This window comes from Chanodichthys erythropterus, chromosome 3, assembly GCF_024489055.1.
Source record: "Chanodichthys erythropterus isolate Z2021 chromosome 3, ASM2448905v1, whole genome shotgun sequence".
NCBI lineage: Eukaryota > Metazoa > Chordata > Actinopteri > Cypriniformes > Xenocyprididae > Chanodichthys > Chanodichthys erythropterus.
In genome coordinates, this window is record NC_090223.1 from 70,728,370 (window position 1) to 70,747,479 (window position 19,110).

The following is a 19,110-nucleotide window of genomic DNA, read 5'->3' on the forward strand; positions in this document are numbered from 1 at the left end:
TCACCTGACACTGCTCTGTCCAAGCCTCAGAAAACCCCTGATCGGCTCGCTTTCTGGGTCCCGAACCAGCACACAACGCCACCAACTTATGCAGGGGGCCCGCCAACTTGGCAAACCCCTCCACAAAGCGGCGATAATAACTGGCGAAACCCAGAAATGAACGTAACTCTGCCACATTAGATGGCCGCCGCCAGTCAGCCACAGCCTCAATCTTTGCAGGGTCGGTCGATACCCCTTCAGCAGATATGACGTGGCCCAAATACTTTACCTCTCTTTGGAAAAACGCGCACTTGCTTAATTTAACCTTAAGTCCTTCACGTTCTAACCGACTCAGGACTACCTCCAAGCGCTCCAAATGTTGATCCACAGAGTTAGAAAATACTACCACATCATCCAGGTACAGAAGCAAGGATTGACACTGTTGATCCCCGAACAGCCGCTCCATTAACCTCTGAAAGGTGCCTGGGGCATTGCATAGGCCAAAGGGCATACGGTTCCACTCAAAGAGTCCGAAAGGTGTGCAAAAAGCAGTCTTAAACCGATCTTTCTCCGCGACTGGAACCTGGTTATACCCACTGGCCAAATCAAGGGTCGAAAACCAACAGGCACCACCCAGGGAATCAAGGGACTCGTCAATTCGGGGCAGAGGAAACGCATCTTTCCTAGTTTTGGCATTAAGTTGACGGTAGTCAACGCACATGCGCAGACTACCGTCTTTCTTTTTAACCAACACGATTGGTGAAGCATACGGACTACAGCTTTCTCGAATGATTTCAGCCTCGAGTAACTGATTTATATGGGCCTTTACTACCTCATACTCTGAAGGGGGTATCCGCCGGAAACGCTGTCGAATAGGAGTCTCATCTACCAAAGGAATGTCATGAGAAATTAAATTTGTGCAACCCAAGTCACCCTCCTGGGCAGAGAATACTGACTGAAACTTATAGAGTAAAGCCCTTACCTGCCTCTGTTCTCCTTCTAACAGACTCGACAGATCCACTGCTTCAACCTGCTCCTGTACAGCAAGTCCCACTTCTGCATTCTGGGCACCCACAACAGCCACGACTGGCTGGACCTCGGTCACACCTGTGGGCAAACTCACCACATAAACACTACGCAATGTGCCAATCGGGGAACGAGGATAAAGCATGACATCAGTCACACCAACATTAATCACAGGTATATAAGCCGTCCCCTGGTTAACCTGAACTACTGCCGGTGAGGACAACAACCCAACAGGCAAACCAGCCTCAGGAGGCTCAAAAAGTACGACTCCACTAGAATATTCGTTGGAGCAAGTTGCAGGAACAAACTTGAGCATGCCCCCTGGAATGCGACAAGGCCTACGGCCCCGAACCCGAACCCTACCAACGCGACTTACGCTAGTTATAGTGTTCACATCAGAGCAATGTTGTAAAGCCTGAGATACAAAATGCGGAGCTTTTGACACATCTGGCAGATCAAAAAGAGCGGGGCCATGTTGTCCAAAGAGCTCCTGGTAGCATCGTTTCAAAACATTCATTCCGAGAACCCCCGGAATCTGATCACACAAGCCACCAGGAGGATCTTTGACAACAAGCACCCCACAATTTGAAATAACTTGGCCACAGAGCTCAATATCCAGCTCCATATAACCAAGATAGGGAATGGAAAGACCGTTGGCGGCACGAAGCTGTAACCATTGACATGACCTAAGTCGCTCCTGACCCCAAGGTTCAAAATGCCGCAGAAAACAGCTTTCTGTAATCGTGGAGACCATGGAGCCTGTGTCAACCAAACAGGGCACTGGCACTCCACCCACAGAGGCAACAAGATGAGGACAAGATGACATTAAGCGAGACGCTGAAACAGGACCGTTTGACAAATCAGAGCCGATATAATCCCCAACCGAGCTGTGGCTCTGCAGCCCGGTGGGCACTAGTTTTCCGAATGCGCAGGAGTAGAAGACTGCTCGCCCCCAGCAAAAGGTACGACGGAATGCGAAGTGCGCTGGGGTACCCGCTCCCCATCACACTCTCGAGCGAAATGACCTGGCCTTTGACACCGCCTACAAATTATAGACCCATTACGAGGAACTCGACTACGCATTTCTGGACCTTGCAATCGGGCGAAACTTTGCGTGAGGCGATTTAACTGCTCTTGCTGTACTTTCAGCATTTCTCTCAACTCACCCAATTCAGATGTTTGATGCGAGCTACGAGCCCCCACCCTTGAATCTCCATGAACACCATACTGAATTCCATGTGCCAATGGAACAGATAAACTTCGAGCCCTTGCACCGCCCGGCATCCCTTCCTGCTCCCATCGAAGAGCTTCGCTCCGTACCTCTAACAAAGTGGAATTTGGTTGTCGGCGCACCAGCTGTTTAAGCTCCCGTCTCAAAGTACTATCATTAACGTATTCAACAAATTGATCACGTAACACAATTTCAGTGTTCACCATGGCATTTGGCGACTGTTGCTTAACCTTCTCCAGGAGACTCATCAAGGCGAGGGAAAATTCCAAGAGTGTTTCCCCCTCTTGCTGCCTCCGGGAGAAGAAAGCCTCCTGCAAAGCTACATATGACAGTGAACATCCATACAACTCACGCAGTGCTCTAATAATTTTCTCGGGATCCCCACGCTCCTCATCTGAACGATATCGTATCTCTTCTCGTGCCTCCCCCTCTAAGTGATCGAAAAGAAAGAAGGCTTGATCCGCAGGTGACAAATAACGAGTTCTCATACATGCTTTAGCTTCTTCGACCCATTCATTAATATCCACCCCAGACTTCCCACTAAATTTTGGGCACCTTCTATCTCTAGGTACAAATACAAACCTGTCAGTTACTGGAGTATTAGTACCAGTCAGTGATGGAAGTATAGGGGCTGTAGCCGCAGCAGAAGTACTAGGTCCTGCCACACTAACCCCTTGCGGTTCAGATGCCCTCTCCTGTCGCAATCTCTCATTGTCAGCTCTAAGTTGAGCCACAAGCTCTTTAAGTTCCTGTAGTTCTCCCTCCATTATTAGAACACTTACCCAATTAATTTTTGCAGTACTCAGCACCACAATAAGCGGCACCTGAAGAAGTCGAACCAGAAGCTGCAATCTCCAGAGCACGCGCTGCTGCTTTGTTCCTACAAAAAAAGAAAACCAAACCCAACTACTTACAAATAAACAGAAATATACGGTCCCACGCCTCTGCCAAATATTCTGTGGACCCTGCCGACTACGCCACATGTAGCAAGTGGCTGTTTAGTAGTGACTACGCCACCCCGAAATAACGGGGAAATAACCAAAAGAACACGCAAATACGTTCCACTTAGCAAAGGCAAGAGGCGTGAGTTCCCGTTTAAACAGTTATTTTTCTTTATTAAAGTTAAAAAGGTTTACAAAATTTAAAATCCCAAACACAGCATTTAGATGGTCTTAGTCGAATGAGAAAAAAAGAAAAAAAAGAAAAATATGAAATTACTTGATGTAGGGGCTGAGGCTTCCTTTTATGAGAAGCGGGCTAGTATGGTGCACTCAGTGCACAAAAGAAATCCCGCCAATCAGAATCACATCCACAAAATTCACTGCAAATAATGACCAAAAATAGTGACACAGCAATAAGTGACAATCCTTGTCGAAGTGAAGCCTGTGCAACCCAGCACCAGCCCGCTCCCAAGGAATACTCAGCTCCTGGAAAACACAAGAAGAAAGAAAAAAAACAAAATCACTATACAAAATAAACCAAACCAACATAAGCAAAATCAAAATCAATATATGAAAAATATAAAACACCACAAAAAAAAAAACAACTTACAATACTCAAACAATATAAGGGTACAAATAAAAATACAAATATTACAGACAGAAAACAACGTATACTGTCACGACAAAGATCACAAACTCAGAACTGATCACGGCTCAAGATTGCTCGAGATCATGAATACCGCATAGCGGTAACTCCCTCCAATAAATAATGACTGTTATCACACAGTCAAAATCACAAACTGAGAGTTGGTGACAGTAATACAAAAAAAGAAAATAAATAAATAAAATACAAAAAGAACAAACAAGCCAAACCAAAAATAACCACAAAAGAGAAAACAAAGAAAACAAATATCTAGCCCACTTAACCGCTGGACCAGAGGTGTCAATGACCCAAAGCAGCAGCGCGGTCCAGAGCATGGGTTGGAGAGAGAGAGAGAGAGCGCGCAAGAGAGGAAGCGTGATGCAATGCCTTAACGAGGACCCTAAACACAAATGTTTATTACACTCAGCTTAAAGCATACAATAATTTGCAAGAGAGGAACAAGTTACTCACCTTATTAGACGACGTGACACTCACAACCATACACACACACACACACACACTCATAAAGTCATATGGTAGCTCCTTTAGTTAGGTCGATCAACAGCTGGCGCTCCAACCTGGCTATTGTGCTGCCCTAACGCACAGGTGGGCACCCTGTAAACACACAGCGCTAAAACGCATAACTGTAGGTAACTCAAACAAAACTTCCCACAACACCGCGACTGTACCACATGAAAAAAAAACTTACCTGGGGGTAAGCAGTACAGCCTTGGCGGACCAACGTCACACTAAAATAAAGATTGCATGATATCACGGCATAGCATTCGAATCCAACAACAAAGCTACATTGCTAAAAACACGTACCTCTGCGATCCACAACAGTGAAAGGAAACAAAGAGGGGCGGGCTTTCGACCAAGACGCAATCCAGGGGGCATGAACAACGAACTTATATACAAAAGTGGAGCGGTACCTAATTGGCCACGTATTCAATGATGGTGACGTTTCGGACACGTCACAAACATCACTACACACAGTTTTAGGAAAATTAAATATCAATCTAAATGTTGATGTCAAAATATGGCTGTTAATATCACATTAAATCATTCGGAGAAAGTCTCCTCTGATAACAAATCATTCTAAATTATAATGTTGATATGAATTTCCTGTAAAGCTGCTTTGAAACGGTGTATTGTGAAAAAGCGCTATACAAATAAGTGTGAATTGAAAATTGATAATTTTGTCTTTGATCAAATATATTTAATAGTTTTCACTACAGATGCATTCTCTAATGTTTTAAATATAAAATTGTGTAAGACTTGATTTTCCTGCTAAAACAAAAGCTGAGATAAAACACCCTGCAATAAAACAATAAAACCCCCTGGGGAGAAAGAGAAAGTCCTCAGGACACGCCTTGACCAAACTTTTCTCCTCATTTATCTGTGCAAAATAAAATGTTATACTTGACTCATTCTGGACTCTGCATCAAAATGATCTGAATATTTTAAAGCAGTTGTCTATCACAGCAAGTCTCGATTTTATGACCTTTAACTTAATATTTCTCTCTCGATTATTTTGATGTAATGAAAATTAAATGACTTTTTCTCTCTCATTTCAGACCTGATGGAAGAAAGCAAGGAGAGTGAAGAACTAAAGACATTTCTAAAGAAAAGGGCCAAGAAATCTTTCACCTGCACTCAATGTGGAAAGAGTTTCTCAACCAAACAACATCTTAAGATTCACATGAGAGTTCATACAGGAGAGAAGCCGTTCACATGTGATCAGTGTGGGAGGAGCTTCACACAAAAAGGACATCTTAAGGAACACATGAGAGTTCACACTGGAGAGAAGCCACACACATGTGATCAATGTGGGAAGAGTTTAACGCGATCATCACACCTTAAAGAACACATGAGGATCCACACCGGAGAGAGACCGTTTACATGTGATCAGTGTGACAAAACATTTCTTGGGGAATCAACCTTAAAGAAACACCTGACAGTTCATACAAAGGTGAAGCCACATTCATGTTCTGTGTGTGGAAAGAGTTTTTCACTGCTGAAAAATTTACATAGACATCAGAAAATACACACTGGTGTGAGAGAGTACATGTGCTTTGAGTGTGAGAAGACTTTTACTACAGGGAGTGATTTAAAAGTGCACCAGAGGATTCACACTGGAGAAAAACCTTTCAAGTGTTCACACTGTGACAAGAAATTCAGTGTGTCATCATATCTGAAAACACATGAGAGGATCCACACTGGAGAAAAACCTTTCAAGTGTTCACAGTGTGACAAGAGATTCAATCAATCATCATCTCTGAAAACACACGAGAGGATCCACAGCAGAGAAAAGCCGCACACGTGTGATCAGTGTGGAAAGAGTTTCACTTTTAAAAGTCAACTGAAGATACACATGAAGATCCATACTGGAGAAAAACTTTACAAGTGTTCTCAGTAGGGGTGCAACGGTTCAAATTGCTCACGGTTCGGTACGTATCACGGTTTTAGGGTCACGGTTTCAGTATGTGCAATGTTCAGGGAAAATATGACTACTGTCAAATAAAAATAAAGAAAATAAGAACAAATAATAATAATACAAGCAACATCACAAATAAATACAACACAGCAAATATTCAAATAAATAAACACTACTTTTCAGGTTTTTCAGGTATCTAACAGTAGTTTTCATGTACAGAAAATGGATAAAGTAATCAAATATAAAATAACTCTGCATATTATCATCACTGGTTAATAAATTAATTATTAACCATTTTTTAGTTACAAAAGCTATTCAGTGAAGAGCAGTGAGTGATTTGTTGTTGGATTTAACATTAAAAACAGGCAGCAGGAATAGTTTTTTTTCCCCCTTTAAGACATGCACGATTCAGTACTGTTACACATACAATGTCTTTCTCGACTATTATACGTTCACTTAAGACATAACCGGCTATGTTTGCTAGGATACTCGCCAAGACGGGGATGTTGATATAATTTTATCTGCTGAAGCGCAAGACTTGAAAGAGAACTCAGTATTTACGCTTCGGATGAGCGCACACACAAATCTCATCACAGCGCGCGAGTTCTCTTTCGCATCTTGCTCCTGAATGTTTAAATTAGCAAGGCTTAAATGAGTTTAGTTTAAACACAGATAGTAAAGTGTGCTTGCGCGCTATCAACACCCAGGTGATGACGGCGTAAATGACTGGACATTAGAGAATACGGCACTCGCATTGAACAAAGTTTACAAAGAGTGACTGTTTTGCCCACGCTTTCTGATTATTGTAACATTTTTAGATGCTGGAATGCACATCCATCGACTGAAACATACATTATCTGAACTCTGTTTTCCACATTGCTATTTCAAGAAACCATATTAGCCTATAGATGTGTCGTCATTCGAGATGGACCGTGGTGCAAGTGCGTGCCATACCGTAATTGGAGAACGGTACGGTTCAATTTTTTACAGAGAACCGTTGCACCCCTAGTCCTCACTGTGACAAGAGATTCAGTCAGTCAACAGATCTGAAAACACATGAGAGGATCCACACTGGAGAAAAATCTTATAAGTGTTCACAGTGTAACAAGAGATGCAGTGATTCATCACATCTGAAAACACATGAGAGGATCCACACTGGAGAGAAGATACATATGAAGATCCATGCTGTGAAGGGCCACATCACTAAGGCCTGAAATCATGATAAGTAGTTCATCTTATGTGCTGAACAACAATGCCTCTTCTGTGAAAAGTAGACAAATCTCTCCTCTTTACCTATAGTTGGCGCTGTTGCTCTGTGGCTGCTGTTGAATTATCCAGGTTGTGGATGAGGAGAGACCTTGAAATGCCTCATTCATTCATTCATTCATTCATTCATAGTTAGCCGTTTATTGATATGCGTTCTTGTCTATACTTGTGTGAAACGTCATCAGTCTCTGCCCAAGTACTGTTCCGATTCAAAGTTCACATCTAGCCAAGAACAGTTCAAATCCCTGGATGTGTTCTTGATCCGCTCCTTTTATCGAGGATGCATCGAGAGGGGACTTGTGCGGACTTGAGACAGCCAGCTATCCCAGAATGCATTGCACACTAACCAGTAAGTGCTAATAGTAAAGCAGAAAACCTGTGTAATTCAAATATACTACAGTTATTATGTCATGATATGTAGTATTAAGTGTTTTCTGGCACCCCGCCGAGAACAGCCTAACATCAGCTAATCCTTCTGATGTATGCCACTGGCTCTGATGTCTCTGTAATGCTTTAACATAATATAATTCATCTTTTGTAAATCTAATGAGTGATCTTTGGTCTCATAAATCTATAATTTGTTGAACTAAAAGTGAAATCTCATAACTTATAGTTATAGTTTGCTGTTGTAGCCTACTCGAGTGCTGACTTTGTATGTTTGACCGAATCATTTGCTTTATTTTTTATTGTAGCTTCTTATACCTTTTGCTTATACTTTTATAATGGGTATTTGGCAATTATTGACCATTAAAACTGACATTTAACAAAAAGAGTCCGGGGTGTGTTTTATATTTGCAGACTATATGCACATATTGCCACAAAGGTTTAATATTGGAAACAAAAAGAGGAAGAACTGTGTTTTATAGTTTGTTTGGTAATAACTATACATGCAATGAAGACTGTAACACTCTGCCTAAATAAATCAGACTACACAAATAAAGTTTGTTCTTTTCCCTCCTAAAACTGTTTGAATTAATGCTACCCACTGTTAAAACTTAACTGTGGTTTATCACACCTGAGTTCAGTTTGTCACACCCAGGCCTGATTACTGCCACACCTGTTCACAATCAAGAAATCACTTAAATAGGACCTGCCTGACAAAGTGAAGTAGACCAAAAGATCCTCAAAAGCTACACATCATGTTGAAATCCAAAGAAATTCAGGAACAAATGAGAAAGAAAGTAACTGAGATCTATTCGTCTAGAAAAGGTTATAAAGCCATTTCTAAAGCTTTGGGACTCCAGCAAACCACAGTAAGAGCCATTATCCACAAATGGCAAAAACATGGAACAGTGATGAACCTTCCCAGGAGTGGCCGGCCGGCCGACCAAAATTACCCCAAGAGTGCAGTGAGGACTCATCCAAGAGGTCAAAAAACACCCCACAACAACATCCAAATAACTGCAGGCCTCACTTGCCTCAGTTAAGGTCAGTTCATGACTCCATCATAAGAAAGAGACTGGGCAAAAAGAGTTCCAAGATGAAAACTGCAGAGCAAAAAAGAACATAAAGGCTCGTCTCAGTTTTACCAGAAAACATCTTGATGATCTCCAAGACTTTTGGGAAAGTACTCTGTGGACTGACAAGACAAAAGTTGAACTTTTTGGAAGGTGTGTATCCCATGACGTCTGGTGTAAAAGTAACACAGCATTTCAGAAAAAGAACATCATACCAACAGTAAAATATGGTGGTGGTAGTGTGATGGTCTGTGGCTGTTTTGCTGCTTCAGGACCTGGAAGACTTGCTGTGATAAATGGAATTATGAATTCTGCTGTCTACCAAAACATCCTGAAGGACAAAATCCAACCATCTGTTCGTGACCTCAAGCTGAAGCGAACTTGGGTTCTGCAGCAGGATTCTTCCAAAAGACACAGCAAGTCCACCTCTGAATGGCTGAAGAAAAACAAAATGAAGACTTTGGTGTGGCCTAGTCAAAGTTCCGACCTCAATCCTATTGACCTTAAAAAGGCGGTTCATGCTCGAAAACACTCCAATGTGTCTGAATTAAAATGATTCTGCAAAGATGAGTTATCACAGTTATCACAAATGCTTGATTGCAGTTGTTGCTGCTAAGGGTGACCCAACTAGTTATTAGGTTTAGGGGGCAAGCAATTTTTCACACAGGGCCATGTGGGTTTGGATTTCGTTTTCACTTCATAATAAAAACCTTCATTTAAATACTACATGTTGTGTTTACTTGTTGTAACCAGGTCTTAAAACGAAGTCTTGGCATAATAATCCCTTTCTTAAAGTTAATCGAGTCTGGAGATAAATGTTTTAAGTTAATTGATCAAAGTACATTTTCTATGTATTGGAGAAAAAAGAGGAAAAAAACGTCATCTACAATAAGTGATCAAATGCATAAAAAAAAATAGAAAAAGAGCGATTTCCCCCCTGGAAAGATTGTTCGCACTACAATTCCCATGCTCCTTTTTGTGAGGAGCTGACCAATCACTGAGCTCCAAAGCTTCAGGCAATCGAGCTCCGCCTTGACTTCCTGTTAGCTACTTCCTGACTGAAAGACTGCATGGCTGTTCGTTGCCTAGCTGAATTCTGAATAAATTGCCATCCATAGGGTAAGAAACATAAATATCCCCTCCAACGGGATTTCATTAATTAATGAGGATGTTAAACATATGATGACGGCTATGTTGTCATGTTTACACTTTATAGAGAGCGCGATCGGCAGACGGCTGCCGCTGATCAGACAGCCAATTTAGAGAGACCCACTCATTGACTCAACGGTGAGTGAGGAAAAAACTCTGAGACCTGTTAGGTTACCTGTAAAGGAACTAATTATGCTGGAAATGGTAACAGTTGATAAGCTGCCGTTTAGAAAGGCTGTTAACGGCTGTAATAGCTACTCAATGCTGTATCACGATGTTAATGCTGCTAATGTGAGCCTAGCTACCTGCTAGCTTGAGTGTTCAGTGCTATATACACTCTTATCCTTGCAAAAATGGATTTATTTTCAGTTGGGTTTGCAAAAGATGCTGTTTTCTATATCAATATGTTTGTTATGTGTGTAAAAGGAAAGAGAAGTGTTAAAGTATATGTATGTGAATTCCTTGTCAGTGATTTAAGAGGTCAAATTTTTAGTGCATTTCCTCAATGTTACCGGTGCAGGGAGGGATGATAAAGCACGCTTAGCCCTACTAGTACCTCCTAGATTTCTATGAATGTTCTTGCATTATTTGTTTTGCACAAATTGTAGCTCTTATTTGTATTGTAATTGTATTGTGAGCCGTTACTAACTTGAATAGCAATAACCATGAATACTTGAAATTGGTTTTGTTAAAATGAATGAACAGGGATGTAAAGCGCTTTAGGATATATTTATAGTTCACTACTATAAACATTTTGGTTTTTGATACATGATATATTATTGTCGTGCGACTGAACCTCCTTGAGAACATGATTTGAACCAGTTGATATAAAGTGAAATGTTATTGACTGGTGATAATTCATGAGATAGACAGAATATGAATGTAATGAGCTTTTGGATTTCCTCTGGCCAACCCATAGGTCAGGTTTTTTTTGCCAGACTCATTCCAGTGACGCACATGGATCGGGAGTCACGCTCGACCTGGAGTTGAAGCCTTCCGGTTGAATTGGGATTGGATGTTCGTACCCTGAACCCCTGAAAGATTCCCAGCGTACGTTGGGTGGCGAGCCACGGACCCACGAGCATAAGTCTATGCGCAGTCTCACTTTCCCTCCTTCACGGATTGTATGGTAGGATCCACGAGCACTGGCATACTGATACTGTCACGACACTGATTCAACCAAAGAAAAAAAGGGCCCCAACGAGCAATAAGACTATTTTTGGAACTGGGTTTTATTTATTTTGTTTTAAGGGAAACTTATGCCGGCTTTATTATTTTCTTATTTCTTTATGTACATTCTCTGAACTAAATTGTTACTGTTTGTTATTGTTCCAGTTGTTAAACAAAGAGTGATCGCAATAACGCAAATTATTGTTTCTGTCTTTATTGATGTCAAACCACTGGCTCTTAAAGATCTAGTATCTTCTGTTACTGGTCCAAATACTATTGAGGATAACTAATTACCTGTTACCCTGTTACTATATCGTGTAGAGGGTTACATTGTGCTATCTTTGATTAATACTTTAATGTTTCAGATCATCAAACAAATTTAAGTGAGACAAATATGTAAAAAAAATAAATAAAAAAATCACACTGTATGTGTGTGTGCAAGATTGCCCTTTTAAGTAGTTTTGAGTTCGGGAGCACATTGTCAGTTATAATTATCAAAATTAAAAGAAATAAACATTTGAAATATATCAGTCTGTGTGTAATGAATGAATATAATATACAAGTTTCACTTTTTGAATGGAATTAGTGAAATAAATCAACTTTTTGATGATATTCTAATTATATGACCAGCACCTGTATGGGGTATTTTAATTTGTAGCTGGAGCAAGAAACACCCCAGATACTAATTTTGTGCCCAAAAGATCCAAGGGAATGCAGTCGGCCCGAGTTTCCAGGGTACATGACCTGGAAGCTCAGATCCCCTTTGGCTTCTGCAAACTGTATAAGCCAGGGGAGGAGCCGCACCTTCCTTTGGGAGGACCTGAAGGGTGCTCAAAGTAATTAATGGATTCTCTGTAGGATCCAAATTTGGCTTATACTTGAAAATCAAGCAGAGCACAAAGTTTTACCGTTAAATGATACTGTACAGAAATATAATTGATTATTAAAATTATGGGAACCAGAAAACTGGGTGGAATGTTACCTGAATGTGTTACTAACTAATATGTTTACGAATTATAAACAAATGTACATGTTACTGTAAAAATTTGAAGTGAACAACGTGTTAAATAATGAGTCAGGATAATTGCATGAAGGGGGTGTTGTGTTATATCAAGAAAATGCAATTACCCTGCCTCCTTGTTAAGATTTTGGATGTCTGTTGCTACACATTTGGCCAGTGTATTAAATATTAGGCATTGCTTACAATATTATTGTTATTTATATTGGTTTGTTTCTAAGAAATGCATTATACTGTATGGCCAGAGATGTACAGTTATTGTTAGATATGTGTGTGCCTGTCCATGAGAAGGAGGGGCAGAACTGGACTGCAGCACACAGAAGTGTGTGTGGTTCTATGTGTGTGTGCTCAAGGACACAGAGAACTGTGGTTCTACTCCTAGAACCTTATGAGGACATCAGCAATCTTGGCTGAGTTTACTGGAGTTCAAGGACACAAAAGCCAGACAGCTTGCACCTGCGAGGCCTTGAGAAGTGTCTGGAAACTTTGGGAAAGTTACAACGTACGTCAATCAAGAAGATAACCAAACGTCTGCAATAAACAACACGAGTATAAAAGACTGATGAGCTGATTGCCTTCGGATACTGATATGTCAGTACCCCCGACGCCTAGAACCCAGAGCTGAGGACAAGAAACCCCAAGCTGAAGATGGGAAGCCCAGAGCTGACTACACCTTTCACTCAAGAGTGATTACTGTATTTTATACTTTAATGATGAAGCTTTATTTGCCTTTACATTTTTGTTTATTATAAAAGTAACCAATTAAAAGAAATTTAATTGATTACAAAAGCTGCCTACCTTAGCTTGATTTATAGTGGTTTAAGACTTTGAACGAGAACGTACCACAGAGGAGTCTTCTGACCAAATTGTAAGTAATTTAAAATGCTTATAATTTAGGCCAGACTCGACTTACTTTACCTAACCTGAGAATAATAAATAATAAGGTTAAAAGGTGTTAAGATCAAAATACACACCGTAAAACAAGTTCTTTGATGGTGGATGGTGTGGGCCAGGACTTGATTGCTTCCACTTTCCCCTCGTCCATCCGGATGCCACTGTGATCGATGATGTAACCGAGGAAATGGACGGAGGGTTGGTGAAATGAACACTTTTCTGCTTTGAGGAAGAGATCAAACTGTCGTAGGCGTTGGAGGACCTCCGCAACGTGTCGGCGATGTTCGGCCAGGCTCCGGGAGTAGATGAGGATGTCGTCTATGTAGACCAGGACAAACCGATGGAGAAACTCCCGGAGCACCTCATGGATGAAATCCTGGAATACGGAGGGGGCGTTGACCAGGCCGTACGGCATTACCAGACATTCGTAGTGGCCGGTGGGCGTGACAAAGGCGGTCTTCCACTCGTCCCCCTCGTGTATCCGGATGAGGTTGTACGTGCTGCGGAGGTCCAGCTTGGTGAACACAGTGGCACCACGGAGATGTTCTAGGGCAGCTGGGACGAGAGGAAGGGGATACCGGAACTTTACTGTGATCTTGTTGAGTGAACGATAGTCAATACAGGGCCGCAAGCCTCCGTCCTTCTTCGCCACAAAGAAAAAGCTCAAAGCAGCAGGGGAAGTAGACGGGCGGATGTAACCCTGGTTGAGCACCTCTTTGATGTAATCCTCCATGGCCTTCTCCTCCGGCACTGATAGGGGGTAGATTCTTCCCCTAGGCACTAGCTCACCAGGTAGCAGATCGATGGCACAGTCCCATGGCCGGTGTGGGGGCAGCTTGGAGGCACGTTGAGGGCAAAAGACGTCACTGAAGGGGGCGTAACAGGATGGAATATCCACGGAGCATTTCTCTACCGGGCTTTCGATGGAGGTGGCACAGAGAGAGAGAGATCTTTTCTTTGAGGAGACTGCTGCTTCAGCCACGGACGCCCCAGAACCACGTCAGAGGTGGATTCCTCTAGAACCAGCAGATGAATCCATTCTACATGCAGAATACCGATCCGTAACACCAGGGGGCCCACGCACCGACTGATCTTCTTATGGCTTAGGGGTTTTCCCGTGATGGAGTGGACTTGGTAGATGGTCGACAGCTGGAGCTGTCTGCAGAGGGAGCCGGAGATGAAATTGCCTGCTGACCCTGAACCCTGAGCGCCACCACTGGAAGAGGTTTACAAGAGTCGTGAGTGGTTTCATCTTCTTAATGGAGGGAATGATAGCACTCACTGTTGGACGAGGAGGATGAATGGGGCATGGTAAAGGCAGAGATGGAGGGTCAGCCGGCGTTGTCGCTCTGTAGACAAGAGACGAGATGAGTCAATTTGCATAGGTTCTGGAGCGACCGGCGGTGATGGTGGTGCTGGTTGGTTGGTGAGAGCTTGACGGAGAGCGTCCACGAGCTCTTGGACGGGATCCGGGCGACTCATACTGGCATCCGCTGTTTGTTTCGGTCTTCTGTTACAGTACAGAAGGGATGGAGGCAGATATAAAATAAACAGGTACGTTTATTGATGCCAGCAGAGTGTGAATGGCAGTGCAGGTGATGATAGGTGAAGAATGGTAGTGATATCTTGCCGATGCTTGCAGGAGTGAAGAGACTGTATCGCGCTGGAGACTTGGAACACAGGAGACTGGAGAAACTCACACACACGAGGAGGAACACAGGAGGTAAATTGGAAATGTCGGAGACAGGTAAGTAGATCGTCTGGAGTTCTTGAGGTAAGCATACAGGTTAGTAAGTTTACAACGAGACCGGACAGTGAGTGTGTGTGAGTGTTGGCTTTTTGTAGTGCTGGTGATTGTGGTGATAATGATGTGCAGGTGGCGGTGATTAGTATTTGGGAGATGGAGTGCGCTGGGATTGAGTGAGGGTGGAGCCTGGCGTGTCTGTTACAGTAACGTTAGCCTGGCGTGCTAAAAATATAAATATAAATTCATTGCAAAATTGTCAGGCTAATGTCTCGTGTTTGTTCCACAAGACTTATGGATAAGCTGTTTGATTTATAATTATTAGGTGATTTTCACAAATTTCACTTAACCTGCTGTGGATGAACAAAGCTGTTGCTCAATAAATTGTGTGTTTCCCATTTGAATGGTCAGCGTAGGCGGCTGCTGCCTGCGCTGGGAGCTTTAGCTTCAATTTTGATCAAATTATTTTCTAATCGGTTGCATATTATGTCGTGGATATATCCCTTGAATGCATACTGCAGTCCCTTTTGTCTTGCTCTCTCAGATATTTCACCTGTTCACCAGAAATGACTAATTATCTCCTTGAATATGTCTGACACCGGTGCATACATACTGTAAATGACTTGCCAGACGCGAAAGCTTGACAGGTGTAGCAACAGTAACTAAGGAGGGAGGGGCTTAGCGAAGGGTCCATTCAAACGCTGATATCGCAACATTGTTTAATAATGGTGACTGGGAATAAAGACAACTCCTTTAAGTTTTCATTCCATTATCCACTTAGCCGTGCTGCGTAGTTCAAAGTAAACTAGTGAAACACCTGAAAACAGCACTATTTATTCTGTATTTGTTGTTACTAACCGAGAAACATCTACATGCTGTATCTTTACCTGCGGGTGTCACATTTGGACAGTGTTCCTTCAGAAATACGAGTGACTTTCACTCTTTTTAATGTCATAATTTGTAATATTTGTGTTGTTTTATATGTAATATGGATTAGTTTCTCATCCTATTTCTTTTCTCCCTTGCCTCCTCAGAGTAAACGCTCCTGGGTTTATTAGTTAAACATTAATGTTTTACCTAACATGAACTAACCATAAGAAATACATTTGTTACTATATTTACTAATCTTCATTGATGTTAGTTAATGAAAATCCAGTTATTCATTGTTTTTTCATAGCAGTTTTCACAGAGCATTAACTAATGTTAACTCAATTTTAATAATGTATTAGAAAAAGTTGAAATTAACATGAACAAAAATTAATAAATGTATTAGTGTAGTTCAGTATTAGTTCATGTTAACTAATAAACCTTATTGTAAAGTGTTACCAACGCTTTTAACATTAAATAAAGCACATAAACAGTACCTGATATTATCATTGCCATACTTTGTATTGCTGTTCCAATACAATACAATTCTAAAATAAAACATTCACATGTCGCTGTCAACATGCCTTTTATCACATGATTAGGGCACTGTGTGAAGCACTGTTGCACGACCATGTAAAACACGCAACAACGCCACCTAGTGTCTTTGCAACATGCAGCACTTTGTCAAATATACATGACATCTCTGCATTGCACATGGGAATGTAAGCAGAAGCAAACAGTTCTGATGCACACATAAGCAGTTACAAAACATATAGGGCGAGGGAAAATCTTCCATTAGTTAATCAATTGCAGATGGTTTCATTATCTTGGGTGGATACAAACGTTTAAGAGGATAAAAATAATTAAAGCATAAACGTGACAAAAAATCCTTCCCATATAGAGTCCCCCCAATGAATCTCAGCCATTTCCAGCCCTGTATAAGCCTGTAGCCCATATTACATCATCATATGTTCTGTCATATAAACAGTATTTACAATAAAATAACAGCACAATTTACTTGCCTCAAACAACTCAGTATGTATTTTTAGTATGTGAATTACTATTTAATATGTGAATCATATTATTGAAAAGAACACATTTCGCGTCATCAAGCTTTTGTTTGTGCTTAATGGATAAACCACGGAATTGCGCACTCAGGTTTATGAGTGCTGTAAACTTTACCTCAACAAACAATCATCAGACAAACAACAAATTTTCATTTTTGTGTGAACTATCCCTTTAACTTGACACTGAAATCTATCAGGTTTTGGCTCTCCATGAACAGGACTTTGACACCTTTGACTTACTGTAACCAATCATCAAGCTTACTATCCTATGTACATTAATTACTTTAAAAATATGAATATTAAAATAAAATTCTCCTTATTAATCAAAATATTGTTTCCCTTTTTTGATAAAAATGTTATTACTAAAATGTTATGTACTTGAATTCAGATTTTTTGATTACAGATCACCAAACTTGAAGCATCCGTCCACAAAATGGACATTTCCACCAGCACTGTCACAGTACGTGACAATAATTGTGAGGTGAAGAACTGCAGCCTGGCAGACCAAACAGGAACAATCACACTGTCCCTATGGGACTCGCAGATAGATCTTGTGGAGTCAGGGAGATCTTACTGCTTCACAAATTTGTCTACCAGACAATACAACACCACCACCACACTGACAACTACACAAATCCACTATAACACCCATACACACAAAAAAATCTGTACCCACTACTAACGTACAAACACCGCCACCCACACTACACACAACTACAACAGACATCACAGGAGCAGCAATTACGATAAAGAAACAGTGCCCCAAGTGCCATACAGCCCAAGTCACATTAACCTCAAAAGACAAATTTCATTTTCACAAATGTTCTTACTATACAACAAAAGAACCAAGAAATCTCACTATCACAAACTCATTCATCACAAAATTTGTTAACAGAGAACAAAATGTCAGCACCATGGACAACCAAGACTTAGAGGAATACTTCATGACATGCAGTCCACTCTCACACTCACATACACTGAAGACAGACAAATAATTGATCTACATACAGAAAGCGAAAAGCAAATCACACCAGAACAAAATGACAGTGATAATGAACTATCTTCTGTAATGATAGACATCCCTGAAGTTTACTCACAGACACCTGACAATCAGGCAAACATTCCATCCAAACATATTTAGTTTCATTCTACAATTTAAGTATACTTTTTTTCTAGCTACTGTTTTCACCCTCTGTTTAACAATAGTACTGTAGTAACATTGTTTTTTTTTTTTTACATTTTATTAGCAAAAGCTAGCAAAACATATACATATTTTACATATACATACGTACATATTTTAAGTTTCAGCTAGCAAAACATGCATATTGTACATGTACTTTTTTCATATACATGCATAAATATTTGTTTCATTGTACAGTTAACGTATATACATACGTATACATATTTTTTTCAAGCTACTATTTTTACACCCTTTAAATATATAACTCTATTAACATTTCTATGTAAAACTGCAATTTTATGAAGTTAAGTTTTTCTACTATATAAAATCATTGCTTAAGCCTTTTCTTTCTCCATATTTCTTTCAAAATATATCATAGCTGTTCCTCTATAATTCCAGTGGCATACATGCTAAATATAAAAATTCCTTTTTACGCATATGTGATTAACCCTTTCGTACATAAGTTTAAGTTATTCTGGCTAACCCCCCAGCGTGAGTTTTTTTTAATGTGACCATTATTCAGAACATATCACTTTATTTTTCCATGGTGACACGTCATTGCTTGTTACTTGACACACTGCAGCACTGTATGACTGATGATCTGCTTTTATTTCATTTTTCCTTTTTTATTCAAAATATTCACAAATTTGTTAACTGTAGCATAAAATATCTGATATTCCGATTGCCAAATATATAAAAGTGGATGTGCTTTGCTGTTTAAACACCTTTTATAACAATCGCATTAGATGAGCTAGATGCACCACCATGTTAGTATTAATATTATTATTTTTCTTCCATCATAAAATGCATTGTGCAGCCTAAACCGTAAGGTCTACACACTTGAAACTTTGCCAGATAATAGCATATTAAATGTTAAAGACCAAATGTCAAAATTTTGATAGGAAGTGGCAAAAAAAATCCAATCAAAGTCTTTCATGGGTCATTTTTTATGCTCTCTTATATATGTGTCTATAACTTCAAAACGAAATGAGATATTTTCACCAAATTTGGCACACATATGTATGGGCACACTCTGAGGAC

At 40.6% G+C, this 19,110-nt stretch overlaps 1 protein-coding gene and 1 long non-coding RNA gene across 2 annotated transcripts in view; both read left to right on the forward strand.

The window, feature by feature from the left end:
* Positions 1-19,110, forward strand: part of LOC137005681 (uncharacterized) — a 1,355,627-nt gene that overhangs the window by 1,075,746 nt on the left and 260,771 nt on the right. Inside the window, exon 17 of the mRNA XM_067366462.1 lies at positions 5,927-6,060. Coding sequence (XP_067222563.1) covers positions 5,927-6,060 — 134 coding nt within the window. The remainder of the gene's footprint in view (positions 1-5,926; positions 6,061-19,110) is intronic.
* On the forward strand, positions 10,039-11,316 carry LOC137007896 (uncharacterized). Its single transcript, XR_010892689.1, has 3 exons — positions 10,039-10,099; positions 10,197-10,267; positions 11,049-11,316. It is a non-coding gene; the product is annotated as an uncharacterized lncRNA (long non-coding RNA).